General features: G+C 39.8%; 1 protein-coding gene across 3 annotated transcripts in view; it reads left to right on the top strand.

Moving 5' to 3' along the window:
- Positions 1-18,894, top strand: part of RNF130 (ring finger protein 130) — a 187,163-nt gene extending 168,269 nt beyond the window's left edge. The window contains exon 8 of one of the 3 annotated variants that reach the window (XM_075210030.1): positions 16,787-18,894. In XM_075210030.1, coding sequence (XP_075066131.1) covers positions 16,787-16,896 — 110 coding nt within the window. In that variant the 3' untranslated portion in view covers positions 16,897-18,894. Of the gene's footprint in view, positions 1-596; positions 1,915-16,786 lie in introns of those variants that run through there. The other 2 variants (XM_075210032.1, XM_075210031.1) reach the window with 2 other exon arrangements.
- Positions 18,895-20,374: the final 1,480 nt, after the last annotated feature.

Raw genomic sequence — 20,374 nt, 5'->3', positions numbered from 1 at the left:
AAACAGGTGGGATAATTACTGACCCAGCCAAATAGATTAACTCACCGGTTGAAGAATTCCTGAAAACATGAACTGTTAGCCCTTGAGGACGGAGTTTGCACACCTCGGATCTAGATGTTTTCAAATGAAAGGCCGCTTTTTTTCTTTGTACTTTTAAAAACAGCACATACACAAGTGCAGAGTTTTTATGTGGAGGTTTCAAATTGTCAGAGGAAAACTCATATTACGCCCTTTATTTATACGCAGCATATATATTATTTCATAGTACATTTACAGTCTACATTCATCATGGCCAAAAATAGCCCAGAACTTGCTGCAAAAAGACAAATTAACACTTGAAAACTGGGTCAGCTCTGTATGGTATTGCAGGTTTTTCTTAAATATTTATCAGTATTCCTCATCTAGGGAGCATTACGGTCACTTTTATACCCCTTTCCAAGATCCCTCCTGCAGCCTTCACTGTTGTATAAAGCATTGTAAAAGAAAAAGTGCAGTGTATTCGGCATAATATTAATTAGTAATAAGATATTACTGTTTTGTCTCATGCGTTGTCTTTTCTGGCCCTTACATCTTGTTTTTCTATGCTCACCTTCCAGAGCGGAATCTTCGTGAAGTGGCACTTTCTGAAATGAAGAGGACAAAGAAACCGTTTTTATTTTTTCACCCTTCATTTAACATACTGCATATGAAGTCCTTCTTTTTTCTTTTTTTTAAATAAGACGTTGTCATTTTTTCAAGCTGTTACTCTAGTGCCAAATCTGCATTAAACATGTAAACTGCTAATTAGTGAAATAAATTGAAACATAAGGTTTGCGTTTATTTCACATTTATTCACTGTTCTTCACTGACAAAAAAGATCAGTATTTCTGACAGAAATACCAAAGTTAGCGTTGGGAAAAAAATTGGTAATATTCCGCCAATAGATACGGATTTTAAAGGGAAACCATGACTCACAAAAATGTAAATGAAGTATAGCCTTTGTGCTGTTAGCATCTTCACCTTTACTGGACTTTCGACTGAAAGGGTTTTGCACGTTACATTTATTACAGAGCACATTCACAACTGAATGCAAAAAAAAGGAAAACAATATTTGATGCTACAATAACCACTTTTGGGTTTTCCTTTCCTTTATACATACCCGGGCTGCAAAAATGCACATTGTTAAACAAAGCACAATTTTAAGTTAAACGTAACCTCCCCTTCACCTAGAGAGGCGCTCGGGGGCATGCATGTGCATTTTACTTAGCCGCAGTGTAAAGATATGAGCTGATGATGATTATCATCAGGGTGTATCTTTACTGGTTAAAAAAAAATGAATGAGACAGAGTCCCTCGCGTAATTGCGGTAGCTAGCACCACACTGGGTAGGTCACAGTATAACATGGGGTCCCACTGTTGTAATGTTCTCCAGCCTGGCCAGCACATGCGGAATTCCCTAGTGGAAAAACGTGCCCCCTATCCCACCAGGCAAAAACCAGCCCTGTGCTGAATAGCACTGGGGCTCTTCCTGAAACCTGGGGCCAGAGACATGTGTGACGGATAAATATTACATTTGTGGATCTGGGGCAGCCTTTAACTACTTTGTCATGCTGGCACTTGTAGAGTTTTTATCAGTCTACTTTAATGGGTTTACACACAAATAAAATCAGAGCAGTTTCTCACGCTCCAGCCAACCAGAGGCAGCCATTCTGAGTATTCGCAGACTGGCCTCTTGTCATTCATTCCTGTCACAGCTCTACTAGGAGCAGGTTCTTGCCGTTTTTAACAGTTTTTTGTTTTTGTTTTTTTTGTCTCCGGGATTATTCTTGGATTTACTACAGGACTGGAGAAAAGAAGATATGGATTTACGACTGCAATAAATTTGTAAATACGTGTTTCGGTAAACATTTATTTACTATTAAACAAAATTACAACACCTGGTGTCTATGTCTTTATTTACTACTAATTAGAATGTTGGGACTACTTGCTCCAGCGAGCCCTGTAGTAGTTCTACCAGCGACCAGCATGGCCCAGCATTTAATGGCTGACGGCAGCGTTACTGGCCACTTGGCTAAAGAAGGTTTATATCTAAAATTTATTGGCGAGAACATCCGTACACTTAAGTAATGTTTATCTTTTACACATTTTCGGGCCCCCACAGCATGGCAGGTTTGGGTGGAGCCCCAGTAATATTCAGCATGGGGTTGGTTTTCCTGGTGATTTAGAGGACACGTGTTTTGTGGACCCACGTTGCCTAGGGAATTCCAGCCCATGCTGACCAGGCTGGGACACGCACACATTAGGACAGGATGAAGCCCACACTGCAGGTCTCCCTGTTATAGAGTGAGCTGCACAGCCTGGCATAGCCCGGTACTGGTGCCGCTTTTGTGTGGGTGCTCCACCCCCTTTATCCCCTGCCATTAGTGATGACCATCACGGACTGGTGGGATTCTCTTTATAACTTTTTCATTCTTCAGACTCGAATGTGGGCAAATAACAAAAATAACCCCTTGGCAGTGTCTTTGTAATAGTTCTTTGAGTTAAGTTAGTTAAAGCAGAAGTATTCGTTTTTCCCTTCTAAATTCTATGTAGATATTTAGATTTTTAGTAGTCAAGCGGTAGTCATTGTAAAAAGTACGGTGGGATTCCTTAGGCCTCGTTATAATCTATGATCTGCTGAGCTTTAATTAAGTTCAGCCCATTGCTTTATAAAGCTCCAACGTGATAGATATTTTATTTCCTCCAGATCAAACATGTTGACTTGCTTGTGACAAAGGATCTCAAGCAAGTCCAGGCAATTTCAGTCTTTGAGCACATTTGCTTGATAGCTCTCCTTGATATATAGTCGCTTAATACGTATTCTCCCAGCATAAGCTGCAGTATAAAAAGTAAACTTGAGGCTGATCTTAGAGATTCTCCGGAAGATGGGACATGAAATGCCATATAGTGTAATACCCTGGAGAATGAGTCGGCATATAAAATATCAGTGGTACCTGGTCCTGGCCAGATATCTACATAATGTACCTAATTATCCTGACACGTGATTTGGAGGATGTGGTGACAGGGAATGTTCTTCATATCTGGTAGTCATGTTCTAGGATTTTGTCAAGAAAATACCAAATGCTCTTCTCTGTTCTTAGCTAATTGGCAAATGGCCAATGAAAACTAGTCCAGCATCCTTAATAATTGCCAAACATTATTATTAAGGGGTTGGTGCCTGCCAATTCTACATATATAATTTAATGCTGCTCTTGTCACAAGATTGTCCTTTTGTGTGTGTCTCCTCTTTCTCCTTTTATTTATTTTTTAAAATATTATATCCTGTTTAATAAATGGCACAAAGTCCAGTGCTAGTATTATGAGCCAAGAGTAGATTCCATTCAGGACAATAGTAGTCTACATATACAACTGGAGTTGTCAGATACCTGGTCCACTGCAGTTACACAGGTGAAAGAGATGAACTATAGGCCTGGAAGGTGTTGTAAATGAACGTTCCAGAGCTTAATGAAAAAGGACATATGAATCGTGTAGCTTGATTGAGAGTGTATCCAGGTTACCTGAACTCAATGGTTATACCTTCAAACTATCCTATTTAGGCGGGACAGTCTTGATTTAAAGAGACTTTCCCGCCAATTAGCACGTTTGTCCCACTTTGCAGGAATTTGGGAGGTATGTTCACTCTCACCAAGTGAGCAGGGACATGTTGACCTGCTACTGGTGCAAGTGGCACTTCAAAGCTATTTTAGGGGAGCGGGATCGGGGCATCTTAATGTTTTTGGACACACTGGGCACACCCCTGATGTGTCATGACCACGCTCCTTTTTTGAGTATTGGCTCAATTTGTCTCAATTATTTCCATCGGAAGGTTAACTATGCTGGTGGAGAACAGCTTGCAAATGTTCCACTGTTCTTTTGTCTACATGTAAGTGCAATTTTAATTCTTAATACATTTTCTATTTCTGTTTGATGTGTGTTTGGTTTCCTTGTCATTTATAGTAATTTGATTAAGTATATTTTTTGTTAGGATTTGGCTTCTCCCTGTCTAGTCCCTCTACCTTATGGGACCAATGTGGTTTTTGTAGTTTATTTTTTAGTTTATTGAGATTGTTAGTGTATTTAGTTCCCAAGATTTAGTTCCCAAGATTAGTAACATACTGCTTTTTGATAAAGAACTATGTGAACTGCAGCATATTGACAGGACTTTAGCTTACAACAAACCAGATGTACTAAAGTGTCACAAGATCGGTTGAAGGATGCCGTTTCCTGAAGTAAATGGCTGCACTTCCAATGCATTAGCCAAACAATATCACACCAGTTCAGTGCCGTGGTTCAAATACTTGCAGTTTTTTTTATTTAGCAGCATAAAAAAAACAAAAACAAAAGTCCTAGCTTGTCTGGCTTCTAAATAATACAACAGGAACACCCTCTCTAAAGTAAAGGACCTAATGTCCCACATGCACAAAATATCAGTACTTACTGGTAATAAATTGCAGTGTCTCTCAACAGGCATCTGACCTGTTTCCAAGGTAGTGAGGGAGACTGAGGGAATTTCCACACAGATTTTTACCAACAACACACAAGTGCAACTCTTGACTACCAGCAGAGTGTCTGGTAGGTTGGAAATCCTGGAATGGGCTTGATGAATGGAGCCCACCCATCTCTCCCTGTTCATAACCCCAAGGACTCTTACACCAGCTTTCCTACAGCTGAAAACACTCCTTGGGAAGCTCTTTCCCAAACACAAACAATTACCCTAGAATTTTAAGACGCACAAGAAACCTAGGACATATATATCCTTTAATAACTTTCCCAGTGCTTCTGTCACATATCACTCACCTCCCCTTTGTTTCAATCTGTGGGGAGGAACACTTGTAGTCCACTAACAATAAACTCGGGACAATGCTTCTGCATTACCCCCTGGTCTATGTTTTATGGAGAATTGTATAATTGTGCTGAGCCAAGAATCACCTGGTTATTCTTCTTATTCTCAGCCATTCATTTCAACCCCAGATATTTCGTGTCCTCCATCCCTAAGTAACACTTTTTCAGGTTAGCTGTTAAACCTGCCTCACGGATGAAGCCCAACACTGCTTGTATCCCAACTGAGGCCACCAACTAACCCTTCACTCCTTTATTTAAAAGGTAAGAAATATCAGGTATGTACCCTGGTCCTCCTCTCCTTTGCTAGCATTGATCTGATCTCCCTCCCTCTGGATAAGGTCATGCATTTGAGAGATGGGAGGTTTGTCCACCTGATATCTCCAGGGATGTACTTGTTGCGCTCGGATGGACATTGTGACACTCAAATGAGTCAGAATTTCGGCTTTTAGTTTCTCATAGTGCTTAGCATCAGTCAGGCTTAGATCAAAATATGCTTTTTGCCATCCTCTGGACAGGAAGGGAGACATTAGGCCTGCCCATTGATTTTTAGGCCATTTTTAGGTGGTTCTTTCACATCATTACTCTTGGTCATCTTTTGGAGCAAATGACTAGCCCGTATGGAGGTGGAGCAAGTAGTGACCTCCAGGGACGCATTGCCAGACAAAGCGGTGAGAGACTGCACTACCTCTTTTAGAGCTTTGCGGTCTTGGTACTGTTGCCTCTGGACCTCCTCATTGGCTAACTTCTGTTGCCTCCGGAGCTCCTCAATATCCAGTTGCTGATGCCTTCAGTCCTCCTCAATGGCTGCGGTACCCTTGTGGCTACCTGTTGGACAGCTGTAGAATGTAGTACGCTTTTAATTAGATTCTCCATCTTAAGGCACTTTTTCACAAATCCAAATAAATGGGTTTCTGGCTATTTTTCATGCAACTTTTATGGCTGTAATTGAAGTGCAGCTGCATGCATTCTCCACCATGTGTTAGATCAGGATATATTTAGTAGTGAGGTTTGTTAGATATAACCTAATATAGTCACCCAGCTACTCTCACTTCATTTACAGCCAGCACTTCAGTGATCTTCAATATAATAATGTCACATTAGTGTTGCGCTCCCAGATGGTAATTTTTATATATTTTCTCCTGTGGTCACAATATGCAGATTTGTATATTTTTAAAGTGTCCAAACTGAACAACAGCGCAATGTGCTAAAAACAGGGCATACGCCATTTTCATGCATTCACCCATGAATTGTGAATGGACTGTGTGTTTGTGGTTGTCGTAGGCAGAGCGGCCATCTGAAACTGTGGGGCCCAGTACAAATTAAACTGGCAGCACCCCGTTTCCCCTCCCACTTCACCATAAATGACCCCCTGCTCGCTCCAAGCCTATCAGTGACTGGGAACCAGGGATGCAGTGTCACCATGGTCAGACTAGGGGGCCCGGACAGAGAGGTCCATGCCCCTTACAGCTGTACCGCCTGTACCCCTCCTGATGGTGGCCCTGGCCATGTGAAAAAGGGAAAGGGAAGGGTAAGATCCAGGAGGACTAGAGAAAAGTGTTTTACAGCACTAAGATAGTGTTACTCATATCAAGTTGAAGAGATAGTGGTTAAGAGCAGGGTCAAGAAAACAAAAGGCGGACATTGAAATTTGATGTCCAAGACCTTCACACCTTAATGAATGATTTTGTAGACTTATGAATTACTGTGGTCATAAATTCCATCCAGTAAACATGCCAGATTATATTAATGTCCTCTTACAACATGGGGGCAGATGGTTGTTTCCAGTCTGCCACAAGGCGGATGGAAAATTTAAGGGGAAAAGCAAGAACCTTGGAGAGAGAAGGACTTTGAGATGTAATACTGCTCTTAGTACATTTTTTTTATATCTTGGCCAGAATGCTAAGACCATGGGATACTGCCACCAAATGTGAGCAGCCTCTCCAGGGTCTACTACATATATCGGGAGAACTTGCATTTAATCTTGCTGGTACGTAATACCAGAAGTATAATTTGTAGGCATTCTTTTTTATTCTAATACAATTGTAGCTGTAGACTTTGTTTTCCCTAATTTCCTCCCAATGGTCACTATCCAGTGTCTCCCAGGTCCGTTTCCTATGCTAACTCTTTAACTCTTTTATCTTTTGAGGTTGACCCCATGAGCTTGAGCTCAGCATATAGCATAAACACAAGGGGGCTGATTCATGTCCGCACGGAACTTGCATGCACGTAGCATTTAAGAAAAGAGCACGGAACTTGAGCAGAGTTCAGACTGTATTCAAATCCAAGCATATCCCAGTCTGAATCTGGGTGGACGTACGCTCTGCCTTATTGTTACTTGCCGTATGTAGACAGACAGAACAGACTGCAGTATATGCACAAGCGTCCGTTTACTAAAAGGTCCCATCAGAACACAAAAAAATGGCATTATAAAATAAATGAACTCTTAACAGTATAATCATAAATATGGATAATTCAGTTTTTACATTAAATATATAAACCAAGATGCTTTTAATGTTTATTGTTCATACAATGCATTTATACAGTCAATCTTCCTTCATACACACATGTTCTGTGCTAGCCAGTGGCATAAATGTAGTTCTTAATACAAATCCATGCTATGTCAGTCATCCCCATCAGTTGGCAAGTGATACCTCTGAAACAAGCACGCTCATGAGAAACCCAGGTCTTAAATTTGATGCAACTGCGTCAGTATGCCCATACTGTACATGGCTAAGTTAACCCAACCCTTCCGTTCCCCATTCCGCCTTTCATGTCATAGATGGTCATATGTGTAATTTGCGTTCAAACATGAATTACATCATTTGGGTTCTTTGGAGTAAGGTCCGTTTCAGTAAATGAGCAAAGCAATTTCATGAAAGATTCGGCACGCAAATGGACTGAAGTCCAAACATGAATCAGACCCAAGGTCTTTTGTAGAGGTTTATCTAAGGCAGAGGGACTCAACAACGCTTAGAGGTGCAATTTAGGCGGTCTTTAATGGTACTACAGTAATGACTTATTTGAAGAAACTGAAAAAAAATTCTTGTTAGGAATGTTGCACTTTGTTTAAATTTCAGCAAAGGTGGTGAAGGAATGTCCACACGTGATGTTATTCATATATGCTACGCTTGGGATACGGGCCTGGTGGGAACCCATGGTTAGCGAATAATGATATGATGGGTCTGGGAAGGGGATAATCCATGGTGGCCCAATCCCAGGTTGCTAAGAAATTGGAGATCACAGTAAAGTAGGACCGATTTTGGACGAACTGGCCGTGGGAACCAGAGGAGGGAAGAAACCGATGCTATTCCTAGCTTTTCTGCTCTATCAAGGTCCAGACTCGGGGGGTATTAGGACTATTCCATAGAATGCATTGAGTGATCTGTAGAAATACTTAAAGTTCAGTATGTCCGAGCATCTGTAAAACCCGGAGTCGCACTTTTTCTTTGCCTATATAAATTAAGAGGAGGAGTGCGGTAAAGATGTAAAGACATTGGGAGAGATACAGATTGGCAAAGTTTGAAATAAATATAAGTATGTTCATTTTGACCGCATTGATATGACCAATCCAGGAGATGTAAAGGTGACTCCAGACTTATAAATTAGATTTGATTTTGGGAAAGTGAAGAAAGATAACCTGAAACAATTGATGATAAAGTCTAGTTATTTGTATCCTGAGATATTTTCTTCTGATAGCAATTAAAGGGTAATTTCTGCTCCAGGGAAACTATCATGTCATCAATTTTTTTCGTTTTCTGATTAATATTTGTTAATCGTGTAGAAAAGATAATCAAATAATTGTTTTCTATGTAATAGATTTCTTGATTATTATTTTTTTTTCTGTTCAAACAGATCTACCTTACTCAACCTAACGTAGGTTCTCTTCTCACTGACCTTTCTGCTCAATCTTTGTTCCTAAATCATTACAATTTAAAGCTCCGGTTTACAGCTTGCAAATGATGTGTGAGCTGTATGATGTCATGCATTCTACCAATGAATAAATAGATTGCATGGATACATTATTTCACTATAGAAGCATAGGATGTTGCAGTCTAATGCACAGATCGTGTAACATTGTATCACTGGACACGTCTGGCAATATTGATGTTATTTGTAACAATATATGAATTTATCCAGGGCAAGTACTCTTTAAATATTTACCAATTACCCATCAGTACATATTTACAAAGTGTACAAATAAGTATGTACATTTTTTTACTAAGAACTCCCTTGTAAAAGTTTACAAAGTCCCCCCTAGTGTCTGTAACACTGCAATGAGTCCACCCTGTGATTTATTTATTTTTTGGAGTATTTTTTCATTGTTGCTAATACAAAAACTGTTATTTAGAGTTACATTGAGGAGGCTGAAGCTGACTGTGACAAAGGTCCGATACCCCCTTTAATGCACAATTCACATTGTATCGCTTGGTTGAAGTCCCTCTGAGAGACATCGACACTTACCTGTTACTGTAGCAAGGTGTTTTATAAGAAGGGGATGAAATGGCTTTTGTGTGAGGAGGACTGGAGCTGACAGGAGGTGTGTATTCAGTGTAGAAATTTGATTGGACACCCACAGCTCCTTCCCATGCTGACATCTTTAGAATTTCTTCCCAATAAAGTCTCTATCATCAAATTCTCTGCTGCTCCTCTTGTCAATTCGTATGGTCCAATTGCTTCTATCCGTTAATTATGGGTGACCAAGAAAGAAATTCTCACTATGGGCCTGATTCATTAAGGATCTTAACTTCTTATTTTCAGTCTCCTGTACAAAACCAAGTTACAATGCAAGGGGTGCAAATTTGTGTTTTGTTTTGCACATAAGTTAAATACTGACTGTTTTTTCATGTAGCACACAAATACTTGATAGCTTATTTGTACACTGAAATTTAAAGTTCATATTTGTGTCCTACATGAAAAAACAGGCAGTATTTAACTTATGTGCAAAACAGAATACTAAGTTGCACCCCTTGTATTGTGACATGGTTTTGTCCAGGAGACTGAAATAAGAAGTTTCTCAAGTTAAGATCCTTAATGAATCAGGCCCTATATTGCTAAACTGCAGAGGTAGTTAGAGAGGATTATCCCCCTTACAACATACATTTGTCAGTATCTTTACGTTTCCTAGAGGGGGTTGTAGCAATCTCTTAACGCCTAAAATGCTTGCAGATGCTGTCTCTGCTCTCCTGTGCACTTCCACGTCCACTAGCACCAGTAAAGGAGAACTAAGTCTAATATGTCCCAGCATTCCTGGAACTAGTAATCATTGTTCTATGTAATCAGAAAAATGTAAATTCATGGTGACAAATCCACTTTAACAGAATTCATAATGCTCATCATTTTAGCAAAGGTTTCTAAGTTCTTACGATTAACTGATTGTGTAATGGGAAGTTAATTGGTACAACAATCTCCAGCTTGAACGTTCAGACCGGCAGACCAGAGAGCTGCATTAGTATTCTGATTAAATTAGCGCTGATGGAAGAGTAACCAAATCTCTGTAGACCTTGTACTTTGTAACTGGAGACCTCTCAGTGGAATTTACCGCTTGTCATGCTATATCCTGCCTTTATGATTGATATCACTGTTATTTTGATGGAGCATCTCCAGTGTTGTAGTTGGAACTCAAGTTGTGAGCAATGTTTAAATAAAAATCCTTAACCCCTACATACTGCTGTGCTGTCTGATGTATTTACTTATTTTGTTTTATTTTTGTGTTATTTGGACTTTTAACTTTTACTCAATGTCTGTATTTCATGTATGGCAGGTTTGGGCCACCTTTTATATTTTAAATATACTATGAGACTGGGAGGCTATGCAGGCTGATATTAGTCCATTAACAGTCCCACCAGGCCATGCTCGTATTTGTGAAGATTATTTGCAGGTTGACGTTCAGGGAATTGTGGAGCAAATAAATCTTATGCTATAAGGAACATATGACAAATTACGGAGATGAACACACAGCTATATTAACAGAATCCATCCGTACAGATGTAATACACGTAGAAATACATGTCTTTGTGCATGCGTTCCACCTCTGAGGAGCATTCTGAATGGAGGGAAAAGTGCAGGCTGCACTCACAGAAACGCTGTGTAATGACTAATTCTGCTGCAAACACTTGTGAGTTTGATCACCATAGGACACTTGTGAGTTTGATCACCATAGGACACTTGTGAGTTTGATCACCATAGGACACTTGTGAGTTTGATCACCATAGGACACTTGTGAGTTTGATCACCATAGGACACTTGTGAGTTTGATCACCATAGGACACTTGTGAGTTTGATCACCATAGGACACTTGTGCGTTTGATCACCATAGGACACTTGTGAGTTTGATCACCATAGGACACTTGTGAGTTTGATCACCATAGGACACTTGTGAGTTTGATCACCATAGAACACTTGTGAGTTTGATCACCATAGGACACTTGTGAGTTTGATCACCATAGGACACTTGTGAGTTTGATCACCATAGGACATATGTGAGTTTGATCATCATAGGACACTTGTGAGTTTGATCACCATAGGACACTTGTGAGTTTGATCACCATAGGACACTTGTGAGTTTGATCATCATAGGACACTTGTGAGTTTGATCACCCATAGGACACTTGTGAGTTTGATCACTCATAGGACACTTGTGAGTTTGATCACCCATAGGACACTTGTGAGTTTGATCACCCATAGGACACTTGTGAGTTTGATCACCATAGGACACTTGTGCGTTTGATCACTATAGGACACTTGTGAGTTTGATCACCCATAGGACACTTGTGAGTTTGATCACCATAGGACACTTGTGAGTTTGATCACCATAGGACTCTATGGGAGTGAATTCAGTTCTGCGCGATGTTCTGCTGCGTGCATTTCTGGGTATTCATCTACCCCAACATCACTGATTGTCCTGCATACATCTATGGGGTGCAAGGAAAATCAACAATGTTGCATTGCTGCGGAGTGCCACCCCAACAAGTCCAGAGGCACTCTGCGGGACATCATGGACAATTGAATCCCCCTCCCCCCCAGATGATGATAGGTCTCCAGTAGACCTGGTACTAGGAATGTATCTTCACTGATTAGTCAATGTACATAAAATAATATAAAAAAAACAGCATTGATGGGCTTTTACTTTAATAAGTGGGATAAGGATTTCTTTTACGCATTGCAGTGCTGTAAGTTCTGTGACAGGTACCATCTATGAACATATAATGGCCAGACAGGTGTTCGATAAGGTCCAGACGCTACCTGCTCAAAACTCTAAGGCAGTCATGGGCAACCTGATATACTTCAAGGGCTGAATGTGTGGCCCTCCAACCTTCTAAAGGGCCGCACATTACTCTTAATTTCAAGAATAAAAAAAAACAGCCCTAAAACAACTTCAGCACCTCTACACTACTCATCCCAAAATGCACCCACATGCCCTCAGATCTCCACATCATAAAATGCCTTCAGATCCCACATGTCCAGGAGACTCTGGAATTGGGGAAACCTGCTGAGAGAGCAGAAAATTATCCCGGAAAGCTCTTACCTGGCACAAGGTGGGTGAAAACATAATGCAAATTGTATCACCAAGCGCTGCCCACCTCAGTAAGTACCGAGCTGCAGTGGTCATTCCAGCACGCCCATGCCACTGTTTTACTGAGGTGGGTGGGGCTTGGTGACATTATCACGCCCACATGATGTCTTTGGCTTCGAGCTCTGCCCATCACTTCCTGGAAATGTGGAGGTGACATAGGAAAATTAGGGAAGTATGATTTGCACTTTAAGGCGGAAAATTAATTTAAGAGGAAGTCCCATAGGAAGCTTGCGCCCGGTGATAGTGTCCGCTGTACCACCAATTACAGTATAGAAATCTTAGCTAATTTTTGCTTACACCTCTATGAGATTTTAAGCAGGAACATCCTGCAAGGTTCCTACGAAACTTTGCTCTTAATTGAATTTGCCTCAAAATTCCAGGGATCCTCCTATTCCTTAGATAGCACAGCATACAACCACTGCACTGTTTTCGATGCTGACTAATTTAGACAGAAAAGAAAGCTCATTGTCAAAGACCCACAAAGACATGACTTACCCGTCCTAAACCGTAGACTCAGTCTGAGGACCGGAGATTTCAAGCTCTCAGACCAGCCATATCGGGTTAGGAAAGCAGAGATTTCAGTCTGAATACATGCAGAATAGAATGCATGCCATTTAAATAAGTGATCTGCTTAAATATAGTTATATTGACATTTATGGCATCGGAACATAAAATGCTAATGTTCTTATAGTTCTTGTTTAGCTATGAGCCGTTGGGTAGCTAAACCCAGGTCTGTGAGGATAAAGGGAGCTCATTATAGAACAATGAAAAGCTTAGGCTTTTGCCTTTTGTATCTAGTACAAAGTCATGTTGTTTTTGCTGTTCCATAATTCACATAATAGTATTTAGATATCAATTAGCCTACAGAGAGATAAGGATAAAGCTAAAAATTTAATGAAATCATTCTGTCGAATTTACAGCAGATGGTCAAGTGTGAAACATGTTACAGATAATCGAGGTGATTTGGGTGTTAGTTTTATGGTTGTAGTGCTGTAAATTAGGATATTTAGTCTGTGACTTATAACTGTTAGTCTGGTAGCATTATATTTAGGGGCGTTAGGGAGATATTATACAAAATGGAGGAATATAAATGGTATTCTATCATTTTATATTGTCATTTCTTCTGCCTCCTCTTTCGTGAACTGTGAGCATGATTTAATTAACGCCACAAAAAATTAAATGTCACTTTTTTAGAATACACATTTTCTAGTATTTTTTTTTTACGGATTATTTTCAGACTGAATTAGAATCATAATTATTTATAAGACACCACAGAACTAAGTAGTGTCAGAGAGTCATAACAATTCATACATAGAAACCGGCACAAGGACAGACCAGGTGACAGAGAAGGTGCAGATATGAGACAGAAGGTATAGAGCACCTTGTCGTGAGAGCTTACAATCTAAAGCCTTGCATACAAAAGTAAGACATTATCCTGTTTAGGAATTTTTACACATTAAAGATTTTTTTTATAGAATATTCAGATAAACTGCACAGTCACGCCAGATGTTATAAATATCATTTTCAGATCAGGGCCATCTTAACAACATTATGGGCCCCCGGGCAAAGCAGTGCACCGGGGGCCCCTACATATATAGATATATATATTGATATGGAGTATAGAGATACAGATATAGATATAGATATATAAAGATAGAGATAGATAGATGTACTTGCTCAGTGACCCTTGAAGGTTTTTTTGCAGGTTTTTTCTTTTGCAGGATTATTTATTCTAATTAAGAGCCCTGCCTATGGGGCCCCCTTGCCCGTGGGGCCCCCGGGCACCTGCCCATTGTGCCCAATGGAAAAGATGGTCCTGTTTCAGATCCCTATACTTTTGTAGAATGTTCCCAGTACTGTAATACATATATATCTAACTCCATCTTGTGGAGAGGATATACCTGGTGGTAAACGAAGTTGATATTAGAAGTGGAGTTGATGAAAAAATTGCTTGTTCTAATTATCTCACTGTTGTACAAATTAGACCCAAGGATAAGAGCACCTGGTTCTATGTTGTGTAACTGCACGCCACCTAGTGTCAGAAGAAGGATATGCTTTGGATCTTATACAATCCTATGGGTATGTGTACAAAAATGCATGGGTGATCCAAAATACATTCCTGAGACTTGGACTATTCAAGTGTGTTTACCGTGCAGCACATACTGCGACCACAAGATATAGCCTTCTGCTGGATTTCTAGAGTGGGTTACCATATTAATACTGTACTGGGTTAAACCATTGGTATCAAGCACATACGTGTGGCAGCCTTACTAGACCCATAGGTTTGCACTGCATTTAAGTGTTTTTAAAAAGTCTCATTATATGCTAATAGTGCTTAGCCTAAATATATTATCTTGTGGAAATCAATATATTAGCGCTGACCTGTTGCATATGATCTTATTTCAATATCTACAGTTAAACATTGTTTTTCAGTTGCTCGGGTTCTAAAAAGTCTAATTTTGAAGCCCCCCTAAGTCTTCAGCATCTTCTTCTGGATGTCTCTTCATGGTTGATTGTAAGCTCTTCAGGTCATCGCATCATCATTCCACGCAGTGAACTCATAAAGGGTGTCCCCACACAAATGGGTGAAAAGTTTAAATAAAAAATCTTGTGGTGGCTTGAGACTTCAAGCATTGGCCACTGTGTCTGACGGGATCGGATGCCAGGTTGTCCTTATGATGAGAGTGGGGGCATGCCAATAAATAACTGGCGATGCCGGGTATATGGGCATTATGACCTCAAGACAGGCAGCTGTAACATTACTGAAGAGGACCGTTGTAGAAGATGAATACAAATTTTCACAGCCCCCTTCACCCATTCATTTGTAAACCCTTTAACGGCAGGAGTGTGTAAATATTTTCAGCTATATAATACTTTCATAACCAAACCTCATTGAATTTTAACTTGAGTCAAACATAGTTAAACTTCATGTACATATACAAAGCGATTCTTTATCCAACATTGCTGTTTGTTTGCTTACCAGTTTTGTAGTTTTGCTTGTTTACAAAGCAGAAAATTTATTTTGTAAATAGTTTTAAATACTTATGCAAATGTAGCTTTCACAGTGTTGTATTTTACCAGACCTAGTTATAACTTAATTTAGCAAGTGACAATGATTGCTTTTTTTCACCTATGTAACTTTCAATACCTGATCTTGTACAGTCCATTTACAATTCAAATCCATTTGATCATCAGATCTTAGGTGTAACATCGAAGACTTGGCTCTGCACTTGAACACACATACCAGGTCCTAATTGAGCAAAGCATTTTGGACATCCAATCAGATGCTTTTGTAACACACAAGAGAACACACAGCCACATGTTTAATATGACCTGTGTACGCATTCAGTAACTTTACTCGCCCTGTATTATGACTGCATAAGACACACATTTAAAAATAAATATATGGTATGTGTATTTTCCTTTATAGAATTTTGACTGAGAGGACCATTTTCCCCTAATGTGACTTCTCTCAAAGAAGCATTTTACTGTGAAATTTTAAAATATGAAGAGACAACATGGCGTCCTATGCAGAACAGGAAGTGACAATTCCAAAGTTTAGTTCCAGTTATTTAAATCTGCAATCCCACATAGGTTTATTTCTCCCTTGAAATAGCAAGTTAAGTATCTTTTAAGCATGCGCCTGATTTCATAGCTGTTCTACAAATCATTATCTCCTTTTCAAAATGTCTCTCTCATGCTCACAGCTCTCAGCATGTAATGTGATGGCATTGGGGGAAGATTTTACTGTAAACAACTCAGAGGGGCGATCCAAAGCCTCTGCTCCCTACATCAAGTGACTGTGGTTGCCATGCTAGTCACATGTCACTGCAGAATTATACATTATTAATAGTAGGCTTAAGAATCAAAACCAAGGAAAACTGATAAAAGCCTATATTCTTCTTATAGGGTCACACTGGGATTTATGTGCTGCTTTAAATCATGGATTTCAAAAATTATTCTTAAAGTCTGGACATTCAAGAAGATTATATAGACACAACTTTTATTGTAGCCATGCAATAGGTCACTTTTAAACACACATAGCTATATTTGCTAGCTCATGACCAACCATGTATGTGTTGTTATGCTTCATTGTATTCATAGTCTCTGTACAGCTTATATGGCTTGAGAATAACCATGATGCCCAATAGTAATCTGATTGGAATCGATTGGATCATTATGGGACATATTAATAATTGCTGTCCAATGATGAACGCTATTGGTGTGTGTGTGGTCATTATCCAACCGCATAAACAAGCTATAGTTATGCCAGGAATGGTACAGTCTGTGTGATCAAAGCATTGTGGATAAAAAAAATTGTAAATTAATTATTTTCTCATGTGTCTTTTTGCAGGTAGTCTCTTCTTTCATCGAAACTCTCTGTCACCACGGAGCATGGGCTACGACACAGAACTCTCCACCATTGAGCCATCGCTTGATATCTACGATGAGAACAAAACATGAGCTTCATCCACCATTCTGTCTGATGCCCCTCTACCTCTACTTGTATTCCCTTACTCCCCATTCAAAAAGCCAGATTCTACATTAGCAACTCGTGCTGCCCTGTTGTGTGTCCTGTGTCTCAAGTGAAGAGCCAATAAAAACAAAGCACAGTATCCCATCCCCTCCTACAAAAGGAACGGCAGCTGCAAAGTGGACTGGGAGCACTCAGGTCTTTTGTTAATATGGTGCATGAAGAAGCACAAAGAAGGAACTAGTCAGCTACGTTCCACTTTTACATCCTTCGCCTACTTATTGGTATCAGTTTGTGAGAAACATCCGTGGAGTAATTATATTTTCATCACAGTAGATCTGAAACTGCTAACTCTATGCTGCCAAGACCTCAGGTCCATGGTTGTCTACATTTCCTGTTTCTTGGGTGTCGGTGAAAAAAATACTATTTATACTACAGATGTTTTTTCACATCTGCCTTGAATTCTGCTTCTCCAGGGTTAATCCTTATTCGCCTTTGGATTATCTCCAATGGGAACAGAGAACTTTCTAAAAGATCAATCCCACCTGCTCCTAGCCACAAACTTGCTTTTCCATCAATGTGTTACGGTGGTTGTAACTACCCGTTGGACACGAGGGGTGTGGAAACATGGGTCTTCATATTTACTGGGTTCATACATATGCTTCTCTGGTTGTCGAATTGGTGGCAAACATTGTATGTAAGCATCATCTTAAAGGTAATAATAAAAATTCAGCAAAATAACAGCTCCAGCTACAAATCAACATGTATGCAGCCACCAAAAAAATTATTGGGTGGTGGCCACCTCAATCTTCCCTAGATGTTTCTTTTGCTTACGGCAATGTGATTGGATGTTGACAGTGGAGTGAACAAATTATCTATTAGAATTTCATGAGCCAAAACATTGTTGTACAATAAAGACTAATAAAGCCAGAGGTCATTAGATAGTCCTAGCTTAGCGTATGACTACAATGAACTTTCTATATTACATTTGTAGAAGTGATTAATAACTTCATGTTCCAATACAACTGCATTTGGGCATCTGCCAAGTCACTTAGATAATCTAAGAATGCTTTATGGTCGCTGTTACCTGATAACAAGTACTCAGCTCCACTGTCGATATTTAAATTCCCAGTGGTCGGAATAAACAAGATCATTATTGGCAAAATGCCCTGTTCCATCCTGTTGTCGCTTTAATTCTTCCGTCGCCATGGTCACATTATCAGTCACCGAGATCACTTCTGTGATCAAGTGGGTATCACGGCTTTTGTCATTCAGTAGATCTTTGTGCTGGTGGTGGGGTTATCGAAAAGTCCCAGCTTTACGCAGTAGAGCGGTAACCAATGAGGGCTCAAGAAACCAACATAATTACCTGGCTTCTTTGTGGTTCTTATAAAGAAGACATTTGCACTGGTCTTTCTTTCAGCAAGATTGATTACAGCTGTGGAAAAGATACAGGTCTGGATAATTGCCGGCCTTGGATTTTCTGCTGAGAGATGTTTAGGTAATATGGCAGTGTGAGATCTAGTAACCATTAGCTCTCCACAGCCTGGACATTTGTTATTGTGGGTGGTGGTCGGGAAAATGTCTTTCAATACTTTATTATTAATTGTTATTTTAATTTAACCAATTATAACTTTAAACATTTTGCTTTTTTTGGTAACACTTACCAATCTCCAGAACTCGCTAGCTTGCTGGCAATCTATCCCTCCAGTTGACAAACAGTTGACGTTATTTTCATCCAGACGTGTTTTCAAGAGGTCCTAAATCAGCTAGCATTGGTATTTGTACATCATTTTTGTGATGTAGATGCATACTGAGAGTGTGACAAGACCTAACGTGTTAAGATAGTTTGTATAAAACATGCTTATTTTGTAAGATAAGCGGGACTGCTACTTTATACAGCAGAACAAGATTGCAGCCGCAGTTTATATACGCAAAAAATTGTATGGAACAAAACAACAAACCTGGTAATAAACTAATAAACACACTTTACGGCTAGTTTGTTGTTACTGGCTTACCCAAGAGCAGCAGGATTCTCAGACTGTGCCCACTTTGTTTCTCCGCCTTAATCTTTCTTTTCATTATTGTTTCCCAAACATTGTCTATGTCGTTACGGGAGCTCTGTTGCCTTTTCGTGCCTGTTGAACTCCGTTAAACTGTTATTGGGTTTAATATTTTTGCTCACTTAGGGCTCTCTTTGTGTCCTGACACAGATTCGTCTCCACCATGTTCCACAGACCTGGGGCCTGATTCATTAAGGAACTTAAATTAAGAAGTTTCTTATTTCAGTCTCCTGGACAAAACCATGTTACAATGCATGGGGTGAAAATTAGTATTCTGTTTTGCACAGAAGTTAAATACTGACTGTTTTTTCATGTAGCACACAAATACTTTATACCTTATTTGTACACTGAAATGTAAAGTTGATATTTGTGTGCTACATGAAAAAACAGTCAGTATTTAACTGATGTGCAAAACAGAATACTAATTTTCACCCCTTGCATTGTAACATGGTTTTGTCCAGGAGACTGAAATAAGAAACTTCTTAATTTCAGTTCCTTAATGAATCAGGCCTCAGGTATATGAAAGAAATATATGCTAACAGTATTAAAATAATAACTTTTCTGCTTGCAGGCCATACATAAGAAAATATAGCAATACATCTAGCCCTTAACTTATGTTTATCATTGGATTTTAAAGCTCTGCTGTTCCTCTAGATAGCAAGAAGTGTGTAATGCTGCAAAGCGGGGTGGGACTGTAGAGATTGCAGCTGCTGATTGGTTCTCTGGCTCACACCGCCTCACTGAAGCCACTTTACAGTGGTGAGCTTATATCTTTTGTTGGTTCTACATATCACAGATACAAGGCGGTTCCAGGGACTGGAAGGACCAAGTGAGTACGTTTTAGCGATTAGGTTTAAATCTATTTAGCATTAGCCCACTACTGATGGCCATCACTTGTCCACAGGACTGGGGAGCACCTGCCCCCCAGGCCACTTTCATAGTGGGCTACCTGTGGCTGGGTCACTAGGCTTCCTGCTTGGTTTTTTTTTAATATGTTCCTAATAGGCTGCTAAGACAGGTCTCTCCCCCTGGGCTAAAATTTGCCGGCTAGTAACCTGCTTGTCCCCCGCTAAGCATACTCCTTATTTAGTGATTTTATTGTATTTTCTTATTTGTATGTTGTGAGTCTTGTGACATGTAACTTTGTTATTATAAATAGTATACAAACAATGTAATATAGTGAAACAAGAGGCAGCAGGAAACCATGTCATTCTTCCACCTTAGGAATGAGACTGTGGCCCTTTACGTGGTAGTACGAAAAACTGACACCCCGCCATCCACCCAGTACCAGCGTGGAGGAAATAGTTCATCTCCTGTGCAATGTCATCCATTATAATTACATGGTGTAGACCACTAAGCACCAGTAGTTGCAGTAGTGCTACTTGTAAGAGTTAACTTAACAAGC

This window comes from Mixophyes fleayi, chromosome 4 (assembly GCF_038048845.1).
Source record: "Mixophyes fleayi isolate aMixFle1 chromosome 4, aMixFle1.hap1, whole genome shotgun sequence".
Taxonomy (NCBI): Eukaryota; Metazoa; Chordata; class Amphibia; order Anura; family Limnodynastidae; genus Mixophyes; species Mixophyes fleayi.
Note: the sequence above shows the minus strand (reverse complement) of the source record. Positions and strands in the feature narration are given on the sequence as shown.